At 51.2% G+C, this 13,888-nt stretch overlaps 1 protein-coding gene across 1 annotated transcript in view; it reads left to right on the forward strand.

Moving 5' to 3' along the window:
• phlpp1 (PH domain and leucine rich repeat protein phosphatase 1) overlaps positions 1–13,888 on the forward strand; it is a 61,232-nt gene that overhangs the window by 27,685 nt on the left and 19,659 nt on the right. The window contains exons 2-5 of the mRNA XM_064346314.1: positions 3,231–3,427; positions 5,291–5,416; positions 6,565–6,713; positions 13,640–13,786. Of these exons, the coding sequence (XP_064202384.1) occupies positions 3,231–3,427; positions 5,291–5,416; positions 6,565–6,713; positions 13,640–13,786 (619 nt within the window). The remainder of the gene's footprint in view (positions 1–3,230; positions 3,428–5,290; positions 5,417–6,564; positions 6,714–13,639; positions 13,787–13,888) is intronic.

A 13,888-nucleotide genomic window follows, 5' to 3' on the forward strand; every position in this document is an offset into this window, starting at 1 on the left:
GCTGTGGAAGCCCCCGGGCCCCTGGAGGCAGTTTTAGATCCTTTGTTCTGAGGGGTGTCTTCAGTTCCCGTCACACTGAAATGAGCCGGTGGAGGGAGGGGCCAGCCTCACACGGTCTCTTAAAATGGACGGCCGCGGGGGAGAGGGGCCGAGGAGCAATGGGACAGGGGGTCGGGGGAGGTCTCCATGCCGGGTTTGGATTTGCAGTCCTTCACAATACCACATGATGAAGATGAGTTTTTGGATTTCCTGCTTATTGATGGTTAGATTTTCGGCATACCTTGCAGTCCATGGACAGTTGGTTTTTCTGGGTGCTCTCCTGCTGTCTGAGCTGCTTTCCTATGGGTGCTTGTGTGTCTAAATTCATCTGCTGGTATCACCCCCTGAATTACTGCACTAAACCCAAATAAAATGAATGTGTGTGTGTGTGTGTGTGTCTGTGGATACACCTACAATGGATCCAGTCTGTTCACATTACTTCAGCCACTCAGCGTTGGTAAATCCGGGCTAGTCCACTTTTGAGCGGCGTTTAGGCTAAGCTAACACTGGCGCGGCTGACCCCAGCAGGGGCGGGCAGCTTAGCGACCGTTAGCGTCGATGCGCCCCGGCCCGTGAATGCAGACCTGCTGCGGGATTTTTGAACCCTGCAGTCACAGCGCACAGCGGCCAGGCTGTTCAGTCCAGCGGAGCCACCGCACCCGCCCCCCCACACACCCCCCCACCCCACCCCCCGCCCAGGGTGACACGTGTTTGAGTCCCGGAACTAAACGCAGAGCGTGTTCGGCGGCGGCGCGCTACGTTAGGCTAACCGCGCGGTGCTCTGGTTTGTGTAAATAATTGAGCGCCGTAAAAGGGCGTTAGAAGCGCGCTCTTCCCCCGGTCTCCTCGCTCTCCGTGGGAGCGCGGAAGCAGATCTGCTCTCAGGCTGAATCCCCCGTCGTGTTCACAGCTGGGGATGGGTGGAAAATATGCAAAAAAAAAAAAAATACACGTCTTGGTACGAGAAGAAAAAAAGTCTCCCAAACAGACATAGATGGCTTGCTTTGCAGGTGACACGGGAGCATAAAGCATAAAGAACACGGGTGAGAAACCTGTATTGCGTATGAAACGCACACGCACAACAGCCTCTCTACCGCAAGGGGACGGAGAGACTGATCCTGTGAGGGTGGGGTTGTATTCAGGGAGGACAGGGAGAGGGAAACGGTGGATGGGAACAGACAGATAGATAGATAGATGAGTGACATGAGAAGAAGAAGCCAGCTAACTGAGGGACGGATGTTGCAGTTACCACCATGTGTGATGCAGCACTTCCTCCGGCCTGCAGATTGTCCATGTTTCACAGTTATTTATGTCTTTTTTTTTTTTTTTTGGGGGGGGAAGGGGGGGGTCATTGCTTTCACAGTACACGTATGCTAACTGATTATTCAGCAATTGTCATTGGCTGGATGGGTTGTCAGTCATGCAGATGGGCTGTCTGTTTTATTGCACACGGTCGCTTATCGACGATCTCCTGCGATCACCACGAAGGCTCGCTCTACCCGTCCCCTACGTTCACGCGGACGGACAGAGCATCGGACAGACGGACAGAGGGACGCCGCGGCTAACCGAACAGACAGGCCGAGGAGCGGGGGCGGGGGCCGGGGGGGGGTGTCTTTTCCCCATCGATCCCCCCCCCGCCCCATCTCCCGGCGCTGTCTGCGGTTTATCGAGCCGCGGCCAGCCGGGAATTCTGGGGCGCGGCGCGGGGGTGACGCGAAAGCCCATTTCCTGTCGGCGGCCTTCGGCCCGTCTCTCTCGGGGTGACGCTCAGACCTGACAGCCTGTATTAGGCCTGCGCTCTGTCACGGAGCTGTGGTTCAGCTGCATTGTGGGAAGAGTTCCCTGCTACGCTGCTCATGGGTGTGTGCAGTTATATATGGATACATTTATATATATATATAATTATATATGGATACATTTATATATAGTTACATATGGATACATCTGTATATGTATAATTATATATGGATTCATCTGTATATACATAGTTACATATGGATACATCGGTATATATATAGCCTAGTTATAGCCTATATGGATTCATCTGTATATATATAGTTAGCTACATATGGATACGTCTGTATAAATAGTTATATATGGATACATCTGTATATATATAGTTATACATGGATACATCTGTATATAAATAGTTATATATGGATATGTCTGTATATATAGTTACATATGGATACATCTGTATAAATAGTTATATATGGATATGTCTGTATATATAGTTATACATGGGTACATCTGTATTGCCTGTTTAGCAGGGACCGGGTGCTGGCTGTGTTCAGGGCAAACGCTGTACGCAAACAAGCGCGACAGAGGAGAGCTGAACATTTACACAGCCAGAATCAAAACGTGACAAAAGCACAGTGCGCAGACAACAGCACAGTCAGCAGTCAGGCGCGGGTACAGGGGAACTGCTTTTCGTTAGAGCTGCGGCCTCTTCTTGCAGGGGTTTCACGCTCCTGTCCCGGAGGGGCCACGGTGCCTGCAGGGTGGAGGGGTTTCCCTTCAGTCGGCAGCCGATTTAGACTTGGGCCAATCGGTGACTTCATCGCTGAAAGCTGAAACGCACGGGCGTTCTTACGCTTGGCGCTCGTGGGCCCAGGCGTGGCTGTCGGGCAGACCCGGCGGGTTTGGGCGCCGCATAGCTCCTCGAGCACTTCCTCTTCCTGCGTTCCTCGCGTACTGTAGACTGGAAATGAGGTAACGCCGCCTCAGTGCTTCGACCGACGGTCCGCGGACGCGAAGCAGGAAGCCCTCGCGCAGTAAGGGCGTGGACGCCTACATCCGCACGCTCGGACCCGGGGACCGCCTCCACATCTGAGCGCCGTCAACGGCGTGCGGCTGCTCCACATTCCCCGGGGTTCCCCAGCCAAAGCGGACGCGGATTCCCTGTCCAAACCCGCGATGACATCATACTGCTCAAAGCCATCGCCACAAACTTAAGTCTGATCTTCAGAAAGTCACCCTGGTGAATGACCCAGCGGTTGGGTAAATTTCTGTCCGGTTGGTTTTGTCATCATTCCAGGAGCCTGGACTTTGTCACCCCTGTACTGTACTTTAGACAGGAGTACCAGTTTCAGCCACTTCACCCCCGTCTGAATCTGCGGCTCAGGCCAACCCAGCTACTCGGGCACACATATTTGACTGTTTTTCTGAGGTACTGTTTCTCTGCTTTCCAGGGAAGCCCCAGAGTATCGAGGGCTCTGAGCGCGTGCAGCTGTCGGGGACGTACAACGTGCGCAAGGGCAAGATGCAGCTGCCCGTCAACCGCTGGAGCCGGCGCCAGGTCATCCTGTGCGGCACCTGCCTCATCGTGTCCTCCGTCAAGGACAGCCAGTCGGGCAAAATGCACGTCCTGCCCCTGATTGGTGGAAAGGTATGTACCGCCTCCCCCTCCCACCCCCACATATGCTAACCTTGTATGTTGTGTGCTAACTGTCAAAACCCGATCCTAAATTAGGGCGCATATTCATAATGAGCTTTATCTTTAAGAGTGCTGATCTAAAATGAGGTTTTCCCTGTCTGTATAAATTTGGGACATGTTTTTGCATTCAGCTGAGAATGTGTAAGGGTAGGATATGGACAGTGAAAACCTGATCCTAGATCAGTACTCTTGTTCAGAAATGGGTCGTGATCTTTCGCATTTAGCTGGGATTGTATAAGGTTAGGGTACAGACAGGAGAAACCTGATCTTAGATTAGTACTCAGAGACCTTTTATGAATCCGAGCCTGTCTTATACGTCTTTGTCTCACTGCCCCCCCCCCCCCCCCCCCAGTTTGCGGGCCCCGCTGGGGGGGAACTCACGTTTTTTTTTCTGCCTGCGGCTAACCCTCCCGCGGCTAACCCTCCCGCTATCCTTTTCATCGGAGTGGGCGGCTCCGCTCAAACTGCGAGCCTGTTCTGCCACGCCCACATCTCTAGCACGTTCTTCCGGCTTTTGTGGCTCCTCTCAGACGTGACCGCGGGGCTGAAGTCTTTCATTTCCTTCGACGGGACAGCCGGAGGGCGAGCTTTTCAGGAGCCGTGCTTTTGTCCCGCCGCTCCCGATGTCGCTAACGCTCGTCAGGCAGGCGCGGCTGTTAGCGTGCGAGACCGCACGAGCAGCGCTTTCGCTTGGAACGGCTCCTTCTTCTTCTTCTTCTTTAAAAAAAGAAGCATTTTATCTTTATTTTATGTGATGCTGCTATCTGGGATCGACAGCTAAACTCTGACTCCAGATTACAGAGCAGGGGGGTTGTAAGGGGACAGATTTTCCATACCCCCAAAAAAAAAAACTCGCTTTTCCATCCTGACCTACAGCCAAGTACAGTACGGCAGGCCGGGCCTCCGCTCAGCGTCAGCTCCCACCGAAACCAGCTGGGCTGTGCTTGTGCTGTCCTGCGCGCTGGAACGCTAGCCGGGGATATCTGCCTCCTGGCTGCCTCTTCTCACAGAGCAAACATGCCAGGAGCGCACAGAATATCAATTATTGACGGGAGGAATCTATTAATATCCCTCTGCTGTGCTTTATCTTATTGCCTGGGTCTCTTCTGAAGTAGAAAATGTCCACCATTGTGAGGAGACAAGAAATCAAGCGACACTCCATTGACGGCTTCTGTGGAGAGACAAAAAAAGCACAGAACACTTGATTTCTTACCACAGATTTTTTGATAGAGCGTGTGGGGGTGGTGTCAGATATTTCACAAAGATGGCTCTGCCTTTGAATAAGAAGCTTCTGTCATATCATTGTGAAGGTAGGCTTTTAAATAAGCTAGTCTTTTTAATGAAGCTAGGCTTTTGGCATTTTTCGTATTATTTTGGCGCAGACTTCATTTATAATAGCGGTTGAGTGGGCTCGGGCCAGCGAGCATGACAATGGAAAAGCTCCAGCGTTGAGTGGGAGGGAATTTAACGGATGACAGGCAGGTCTGCTTTATGAATGTCCTTCGATTGACACTGTTATTTTATTTTTTGCTTTAAGTGACTTGGCACTATAGACAAATGTGAAACTAATTCCATTTATAGTCCGAGCTCGCGGCGAATGCAACCGAGGAGTATGTTCTTAGTAATAAGGAAGAAAAAAAGCTCATGGCTGCTTTTTTATTAATTTTATTATTAGCGGCTACCGCAACTTTACCAACTGTTCAACGCTCTATGAGAATCTGTAGTGTGAAGAGTGCAGGGTTATGGCGTGAATGTATTTATGTTAAAGGGGCGGGGTCTTCCTGTCTCTCTCTCTCTCTCTATCGCCCCCTGCAGGTGGAGGAGGTGAAGAGGCACAGCCACTGCCTGGCGTTCAGCTCTGCCGGGCCCCAGAGCCACACCTACTACGTCAGCTTCGACAGCTTCACCGAGCACCTGAGGTGGCAGCGCCAAGCCTCCAAGGTGAGTCTTCCGAGCAGAGGGGGTGAAGAAGGATGAACGCGAACACTAAAAAATCGCTCCATACGCCACGAGCAGCCTAGCCGATAACACTATTACTGCTGTCAGACTCTGTGAAGGCTTACAGGCACTGTGAGAGACTGACTGGATACACTGTGAGTGACTACAAATACCGACTGAGTACCAGAGGTATGGAGGTGGGGGCACAGCTCACCTGTAGACTTATTCATTTACCAGGAACCATGCTGGAGCTGAAGGCACTCTGGGTAATGTAGTCTTTGGGAAGATTAATGGTTATCAGGACTGTCCCAGAATGCATTCGGTATGCATGCCACGTACACAGTGGCTCAGTGGGATTATTACTGTAATAGAAAAGCGAGAATTGAGGCCTCGGCTAATGATGAAAGTTAAGCTGATATTACTCTGGAAGACAAGCCCTCGTGCATCAGGAATGACTCGAGCCCTACTTTCAGCACTGCTTTCCGCGAGCTCTCTCTCCTTCCCCTGCTCAATCAGGGCAACCGGGGAGGCCTATTTTCCTCATTCTCCACGAGGCGAGCGTGTGGCCTAGCTCTGCCACTGCCCACAGGGGGGGCCCAGAATAGAGCTTCTCCGGGCTGGATATTCCCGTCCGGATCGGGCCCAGAGAAAGCTCCCGTACAGAACAAGCCCTTACAGAAAGAATTAGAGCTGCTTCAACATGCAGTCTGAAATATTATCTAATATAGTATAATTATCTATTATGCTATATTTATTATAATAGTATCTTCTGAATATATATCAAAATGTATGACACTGTGTAGAAAGAATGTGGTTCCTTGTTTGTATGCATTTTTACTCTGAAATGGTTTATGTAATATTGTGCCATATTCAGTGTGTGCATGTGAGAGGGAGAAAGTGGCAGTAATTTGTGTGTAACTGTTGAAGAAAATAATTGTAAAAGATTAATCCAGAGAAATACGATCATGTTTGATGAAAAGCAAGAACTGAAATACTAAACTATAAAACTAGGACAGAAGCAGAAACACCATTAACATCATCACTCTCTATTCATCTCTCTCCCTCCCTCTCTCTTCCTCTTCCTTTCCCACTCTCTCTCTCTCGCTGTATGTCTCCCTCCCCCCCTCTCTCTCTCTCCCTCTCTATCTCAGATGGTGTCCCAGCGTATCAGCTCCGTAGACCTGTCCTGCTGCAGTCTGGAGCAGCTTCCCCCGAACCTGTTCTACAGCCAGGACCTGACGCACCTCAACCTGAAGCACAACTTCCTGTCCCCCGCGCCCAGCCTGGACGAGCTGCCCAGGTATCCAATCACCTTTCAGATTACCCTAATCCTAACCCTAACCCTAACCCACTCCCTACGTAGTAGACATAGTGAAGACTAAATAAACACAAGTGGAGAAACAGATAGGTGTCAGATTTATGGAATATAGTGCTGCTCCTTTTCTCTCTCTCTATCTCTCTCTCTCACTTTTTTTTACTGTCTTTCTGTTCTTCTGTCTCTTTTTCTTTTTCTCTTTCATTCTCTTTTACTCTCGCTTTCTGAATGCACCATCTGGTCCTTCAGCAGAAGAGAGAGTGATTAGGAGGAAGTGTGTGTCTGCATGCGTGTACACGTACAGTATATACATTTGTGAACGCGTGTGTGCGCACCCATGCGCGCGCGCATGCGTGTGTGTGCCGTGCGTGCGTGTGTATTAATTCAGCTCGAGTCAGCAGATTTCAGTGATGTAGAAAGAATGTTCCGGTAAGCACCGTGGCATTTTTTTCCCCTGTAGTGCTTGGGGCAGTCGGGGGGGGGTGGGGGGGTGGGAGGGTACACGCTGTAACTCCACCCTGGGTACTGCCTCAAACTTTGGACCAGAACAGCATGTCCCAAAGTTCTCCCTGCATAACACTCACACCCCCTCCCATAGCCTCACACCCTCAGGGCTATGGCTGACTTATGTAGCTGCATGCTCACCACCTTGGGGGTGAGATTTTCGATTTTTGATTTTTGCCGGGCCCAAAATCCATGAAGCTGGTGGACCTCTGGAGTAGAAGGCTGTTTTTTGTCAACCAGAGCCAAACTGGGACCGGAAGCCAGCGGTCTTAAGCTGGTGCACATTAACCAGACTCCTGGGTCACGTCCAAAAGTCACAAATGCCTTTCACCAAGAGCATGATGGGAAAGGTAGTCCCGAGCCTGAGAGTGGGGAGTGTGTTCGACCGGCTTATCTGAAAATGATCGGAAATGTTTTGTGAAGTCACGAGCTGCAGCTAAGCATGCGTCCTGTGGTCTGATCGCGGAGTTAGCCAGCGCTGGCGTGTGCAGCCGTTTAGAAAACTAGGTCAGAATAAGTGGTGGTGACAGAGGCCAGCACACACACACCGGGTCCCTGTGGTGAACCCCTGCTGCATTGTGTCCCTCTGCTGTGACATTCTCATCTGTTGTGATGTCACAACCACGTCAACCACCAATAGAACTTTGGCTCCAGAGTAATGCTTCCTCGCGAACATAATGGAAGGTTCTTTTTTGTGGTTGTTTAGATTCACTGGAGGGGGTTTGTTTTGTGTCGGTAGCTGCAGTGCTGGTGATCTGTTTCATCCCGGTCTTGTCCTGTCTTGTCCGTCGCGTACCTGCCGTGGCAGAGCGAGCCTCCCGCCTTGCCGCCCAGGCCGAGCTCTGCGTTTCCACGTGGTCTGTTCTTACACACTAGTGCATTTCTAGTTGACAGGCGGTCTGTGGCTGCGACTGGGCGCTGGCTCATTTTAGGGTTTTTTTCCTCGTAAGCCTGGAGATCCTCGTGTGGGAGATCCCACCCTGGTACGCGCAGACGAAAGGAATGCAGGGTGAAGCACCGTCATCACGCCTCCCCGGTAATTTGCAGCTCTCTGACACCGAGCGCTTCCTCTCCTGGCTGAGAGACACGAGGAGAACTTCAGCGGAGAAAGTTCCAGGGGACTGGAGGGTCGGAGAGAACAGAAAGGGCAGGCCGAGGTTTTCACTCCCACGCTGTTGCTCAGGGTGGAAATCTCTCCAAACCCGCGGCCCAGGACGAACGGTGAAGATTTACGGGGCGTCCCGGGCCTACCGACCTGTGACGGGACAGCTGTGCGCGCCGGGAGTCAGGGCCGGGGCGGTGCTCGGGGGCGGGTTCGGGGCGAGGTGCTTTTACGTAATTCGGCCCCTGCGAGGGTCGCGCTGGAATTTTGAACTTCTTCCAGAAAACTCCAAACAGGCCTGCCGCCGAGGAGCACAGCGCCACGGAGCACCCCACACCACGGCCCTCTCCAGCACGGCTGCTTTTAAAATCATCTCCCTCAGCCAGGCCACAGTAGATAAAACACACACTGGGATGGGGAACAACATGGGAACCCTGTAGCAAGTGCCTAAAGCAGACTCTCACATGGAAAAGTCCAGTCAGGTTTAAAACCGAAAGAACATCAGTACTGTTCCGAGCTGACTGACTCCGATTGGCTGTCTGTGTGTTGGCACAGGGTCTGTTGGGATAGGTGCTCGCGCACTGCTGTCTGAAGTGGGCCCTGTCTCTCTGGGGCAGTCCAGCTACTTAAACCTTCACCTGGATGCTGACGGTTCTTGCGGTTCTGATTGGTCGAAAGAGACCACACCCACACGTCTTGTCTACTTCCTTGTGAGCCCTCAAGGACTCCGGAATATGAGGCTTTATGGGACAGTCAGACAGCATCATATTTTTTTTTAAATATCCGGCAAATTCTCATATTTCAAACGCAGACACCCCGGCTGTGTCTGGCTTCTTTGTGCCAGTGAGGATATTTCATGGACTCAGGGACAGAAGACACCGAAATGCAGCTGTGAACAGTGACACAAATTGATCAAAAAGAAATGATACTTGAATGACAAAAATGAAAATATACACATAAAGTTAGCACCAATAAAAAAGTAATCAGAAGGAAATACACTGAGACAAGGGCCTATGTGTGATGTGGCCCCCTGCTCACACACACTCATTGCCAGTCAGAGCAGCTCACCTTGTGCTATTACACAGTTGATTTCCCTCGTTTCTGTGTCAGTGTTCCCTCCCACCCCCCCGCCCCCCTGCCCCGGCACGGTTTCGGGGACGTATTCCGCCGGCACCCTCAGAGCCGCCTCGGGCGTGTTTACGCTGTGATTTTCCACCGCGCCCGGGCGTCAGAGGCCAAAACCAGCGCCCGTTTATTACCCTCGTAAATTTAAAAGCCCGTTTCAAGGTCGGCTTTGAGCCGGATCGCCAGGAATTGGATTGCGTGCGGCGGTTATTGATCTGTTGTCGAGGGCTGCACGCCGGGAAATCAACAAAGAGGAACGCACCCGGCCTGGAGGACTCCCCGTGACCGCGCTTCTGAGGGGGTACGGGAAGCCCGTTCTGGGGAACCCCGTCGGAAGTGTCAACCACCCTGTGGTCTAGTTACAGGTGCGTACCTGACAAGCAGGTGACCAATCAATGCTACGGTGTGAGGTTGAGCTCAGTTGGGTGGGTGTGGTGTTCTTATGAGCTCTCAGGCTTGTATGGGGTTTTAGAGGTCACCCCTTAGGGACCTGTAGTTAGTATGGGTGGGGGGGGGTGTTTAGCCTGTGATCATAGGCCTGACCTATAGGAGGCGCAATTCATTCACCTGTAAAACTTGAGCCCAAGAGCCCAAGAGTGCCAGCCTGTGGGTCAGGGCAGGGAGCGAGGTGGAGCCTCATTGGTGTCCGTGGAGACCACTGCATGGTCAATAGTGACACAGATGTCCACCAAGACCATATATGGAACAGATGTCAACAAAGATCATCTATGGACAGTAACGCTGACCCTGAAGACTGCACGCTCAGTTAAATTGCTGGTGTCAGTGGAGACAATAATGCCACTCCCGCTGCTGCTTTTGCAGGTGCACTGAGGCCGTACATTCGGTGGCCTGGTCGGTGCCCACCGAGGTAGTGCACCTGGGGCCCATGCTCGGCAGAAGCTTCGGACTGAACTCAGGAGCATGCGTTTAACACAGCAGGGTGCAGAACGCTCTGTTCAGTCTACGCTCCCGTCCCAGCAGGCCTCCCGCAGCGCGTGTCCATCGCTGCAGAGACTTGTGGGTAATCAGGGCAGAGAGGCGTCAATCCCACGCTGGGGGCTGATGGCTCGAGTGAGGTGCTGGAACAGAAAGCGTCAGTCTAAGAGAGGGCCCCCTGGTCTATGGTCCGTGTCTTTAAAGTGCGTACAGTGGGTTGATTAAATTTTTAAAACGAGCATCAGCACGCCCCCCTCCTGTGCTGAGGATCAGCGTTCTGATTGGCCGCATCCCTGACCTAATTAAGAGATCGGCGAAGCCCAGCTCTCTGTCATCATCCGCGTCCCAGGAGATTTTCGAGAGGAGCGAAGACGGAAGATTTTCCTCGCGGCAGTGGAAACGCCGCAGGAAGCAGTCTGTTAGCTGCTCTATTTATGTGAAAGTTGAATTTAATACACAGTCAGGCCCAGACGTCACGCACACTTTCAAGCAAGACCCGGTCATGAAAATAAATAATGGTAAAACCAAGACTTACATCATTTCCTGTATTACAGTACAACAAATGAGTGGATTTTATGCCCTTAGCCTCTTTGGTGACACAGCATGGAAAGCTCTCTTTGTTTAGCAGTACATGTGGAAAGATCAAATCAACAAACGGCAATGCTTCATTCGAGCAGAATGCCTTTCTGAAAATAACCATGGAAACGGTTCTTGGACTGGATCTTTATGTATGCCCCCATCTGTGTAAAGCAGCCAGCTCTACATGTCGCTGTCTGTAGAGCTCCATAAAGATCCAGTGCATTATGATTGGTCAGCTCACTCACACTCTCACAGCGATATGCACACACTCAAACTCCTACATGCAAGTGTGCACACACACACACACACACATTCTCTCGCGTACTCCTACACAGAAACAAATATTCACACATAAATATGCACGCACACACACATTCTCACAGGTCTTTATACAAACACATTCACACACACACACACACACACACACACACACACTTGCGTACTCCTACACACAAACACATAATCACACGCTCGTACACACACACACACGCACATTCTCACAGGTCTTCATACAAACACGTATTCACACACACACACACACACGCACACACTCTTGCGTACTCCTACACACAAACACATATTCACGCACTCGTACACGCACACACACACACACACATTCTCACAGGTATTCACACACACAAACACATTCTCACACATTGCTCTCTTATGCTGCTCTCTCTCTCTCTCTCTCTCTCTTTCTCTCCTCTTGTATCATTCCTTGCACATTTCTTTCTCTCCTCACACAGCGGTTGATGGTAAGCTGCTCTAATCACAAATAAACAGCTTTGATCTGTGGAGACTGGGAGAGAGCTTTAGCTGAGAGACGGAGAGGGAATCGCTTGTGCGTTCGTCTCCCCGCTCCCTGTCTCCCCGCTCCCCGCTCCCCGCTCCCCGTCTCCCCGCTCCCCGTGTCGGTAAAGAAACGCGGGGCTGACTCTGGCAGCGCTTCGTAAGTCTGTTCCTCGGGGGCTGAGGGAGGCAGTCTGTGATGGAGCTGTCCGTCGCTCTCCGTCGCCACGACGCCCGGCCCTCTCCGCCCTGTCCCCCCTGACAGACTGTGACGGAGGCGGAGCTGAGGCGCTGTGTGTGGGCGGCGGCCTCCTCCGGTTTCGCTCCCCGGGCCTGTCTTTTTGCCTTGGCCCATTCAGAGCGCGCTCACAATGCAGCCTCTTTAACGCCTCACCTCATGATCCCCGGAGCGCTTCGGCTCTCAGAACCCAGAAGTGTTACTTATCGGTGGATACCGATACTTTCTAGTAAACGTTTTTATGAAATTCCTCTTGTTCCGAAAATAAATCGGTGAACGCCTCGACTTCTTCTTTTCAGTTTTATTTTTGGTCAGAGGGGCGCTCATAATTAGCCATGGCTTTCAGATTTAGCTCTTTGCATTCAGAATGCCAGTTTGAGTGTTTTTCTCTTCTTTTTTCCCCCTGTGGCTTCCCTTAGCTCTTTGATCTGCTTCAGTTTCTTTGAAGTCATTGTGCGTTAGCCGTAGGGGTGCTGCTTGCAGCCCCCTTAGGACAGTGGACCGATATCAGTATGGCTGGCATACGGGGCAATGTGATGTCCTTTGTGTTAGAGAAGAAAAGGGGCCCGTCCAATCATTGTCCCCTGGCTGGGGCTAGAAATCCCTCTGAGGTACAGTACAGTAACAGACTGAGGTCAACACGGCCAGCGTACACGACAACATCCAAGCCAGTCTTTTTAGACTTCTTCGTTATTAGCATTAGCACTGCTGGTGTTAGCGATACCTCTTATTAAGAAAGCAGCCCTTTTCAGCATTGGAGGCTCTCTCCGGCCGGGAAGGTGTGCTTGTTCTTCTGCCCACACTATTTGGAAATAGCTTCATTTAACTACGGCCTCCACGCATTTTCACTGATCTACCTGTAGCTGGAGCTCAAACTCCAGTCCCACAGTGCCCACAGGTGTAACAGCAGTCCCAGAGAGCCACAGGTTTAACAACAGTCTTGGAGGGCCACAGTGCACACAGGTCTAACATCAGTCTTGGAGGACCCTTGTGCCCACAGGTTTAACTCCAGTCCCAGAGGACCACAGGTTTAACTCCAGTGCTGGAGATGTGCAGTGTCTGCAGGTTTTTGTGGTTTTGTTTCATTGAGTAGTTGATTTAGGTCTCAGAAATAAGACGTTTTGTCAATCAATGACTTAAATTCAGCACCGAAGTGCCAAAACACAGTGAAAGTCAGCAGACTCTGCAGCCCTCCGGGATTTGAGTTTGACATTCCTGTTTTAGCCTTTGATGATTATGGTTGTTCTTTATGTAAAGTGCAGTGTTGTTTTGGTCAAATGGACACCTGTATTTATCTGTTGCCTTTGGTGATTCTGGCTCTGTTCTTTATGTAAAGTGCAGTGTTGTTTTGGTCAAATGGACTCCTGTATTTAGCTGTAGCCTTTGGTGATTCTGGCTCTGTTCTTAATGTAAAGTGCAGTGTTGTTTTGGTCAAATGGACTCCTGTATTTAGCTGTAGCCACTGGTGATTCTGGCTCTGTTCTTTATGTAAAGTTGCAGTGTTGTTTTGGTGAAATGGACTCCTGTATTTAGCTGTAGCCTTTGGTGATTCTGGCTCTGTTCTTTATGTAAAGTGCAGTGTTGTTTTGGTGAAAAGGACTCCTGTATTTAGCGTTAGCCTCTGGTGCTGTTTTGCAGGTTCTCTAAGCTGCGCAGTCTGAACCTCTCCAGCAACCACCTGGGCCAGTTCCCCCAGGCCGTCTGCAGCATCCCCACCCTGACCGAGGTCAACCTCTCCTGCAACTACCTGACCTCCGTGCCCAGCGCCGTGGGCTCCATGCACAGGTGAGTCACAGGAAGTGATGCGGCATGGGGGTTACAGGTCAGGGGTCAAGGCAGGGGGAGCAGTGGAGGACTCACAAGCCAATTCGGAGACAGCTCATGAGC

Source organism: Anguilla rostrata, chromosome 8, assembly GCF_018555375.3.
Source record: "Anguilla rostrata isolate EN2019 chromosome 8, ASM1855537v3, whole genome shotgun sequence".
Lineage (NCBI taxonomy): Eukaryota > Metazoa > Chordata > Actinopteri > Anguilliformes > Anguillidae > Anguilla > Anguilla rostrata.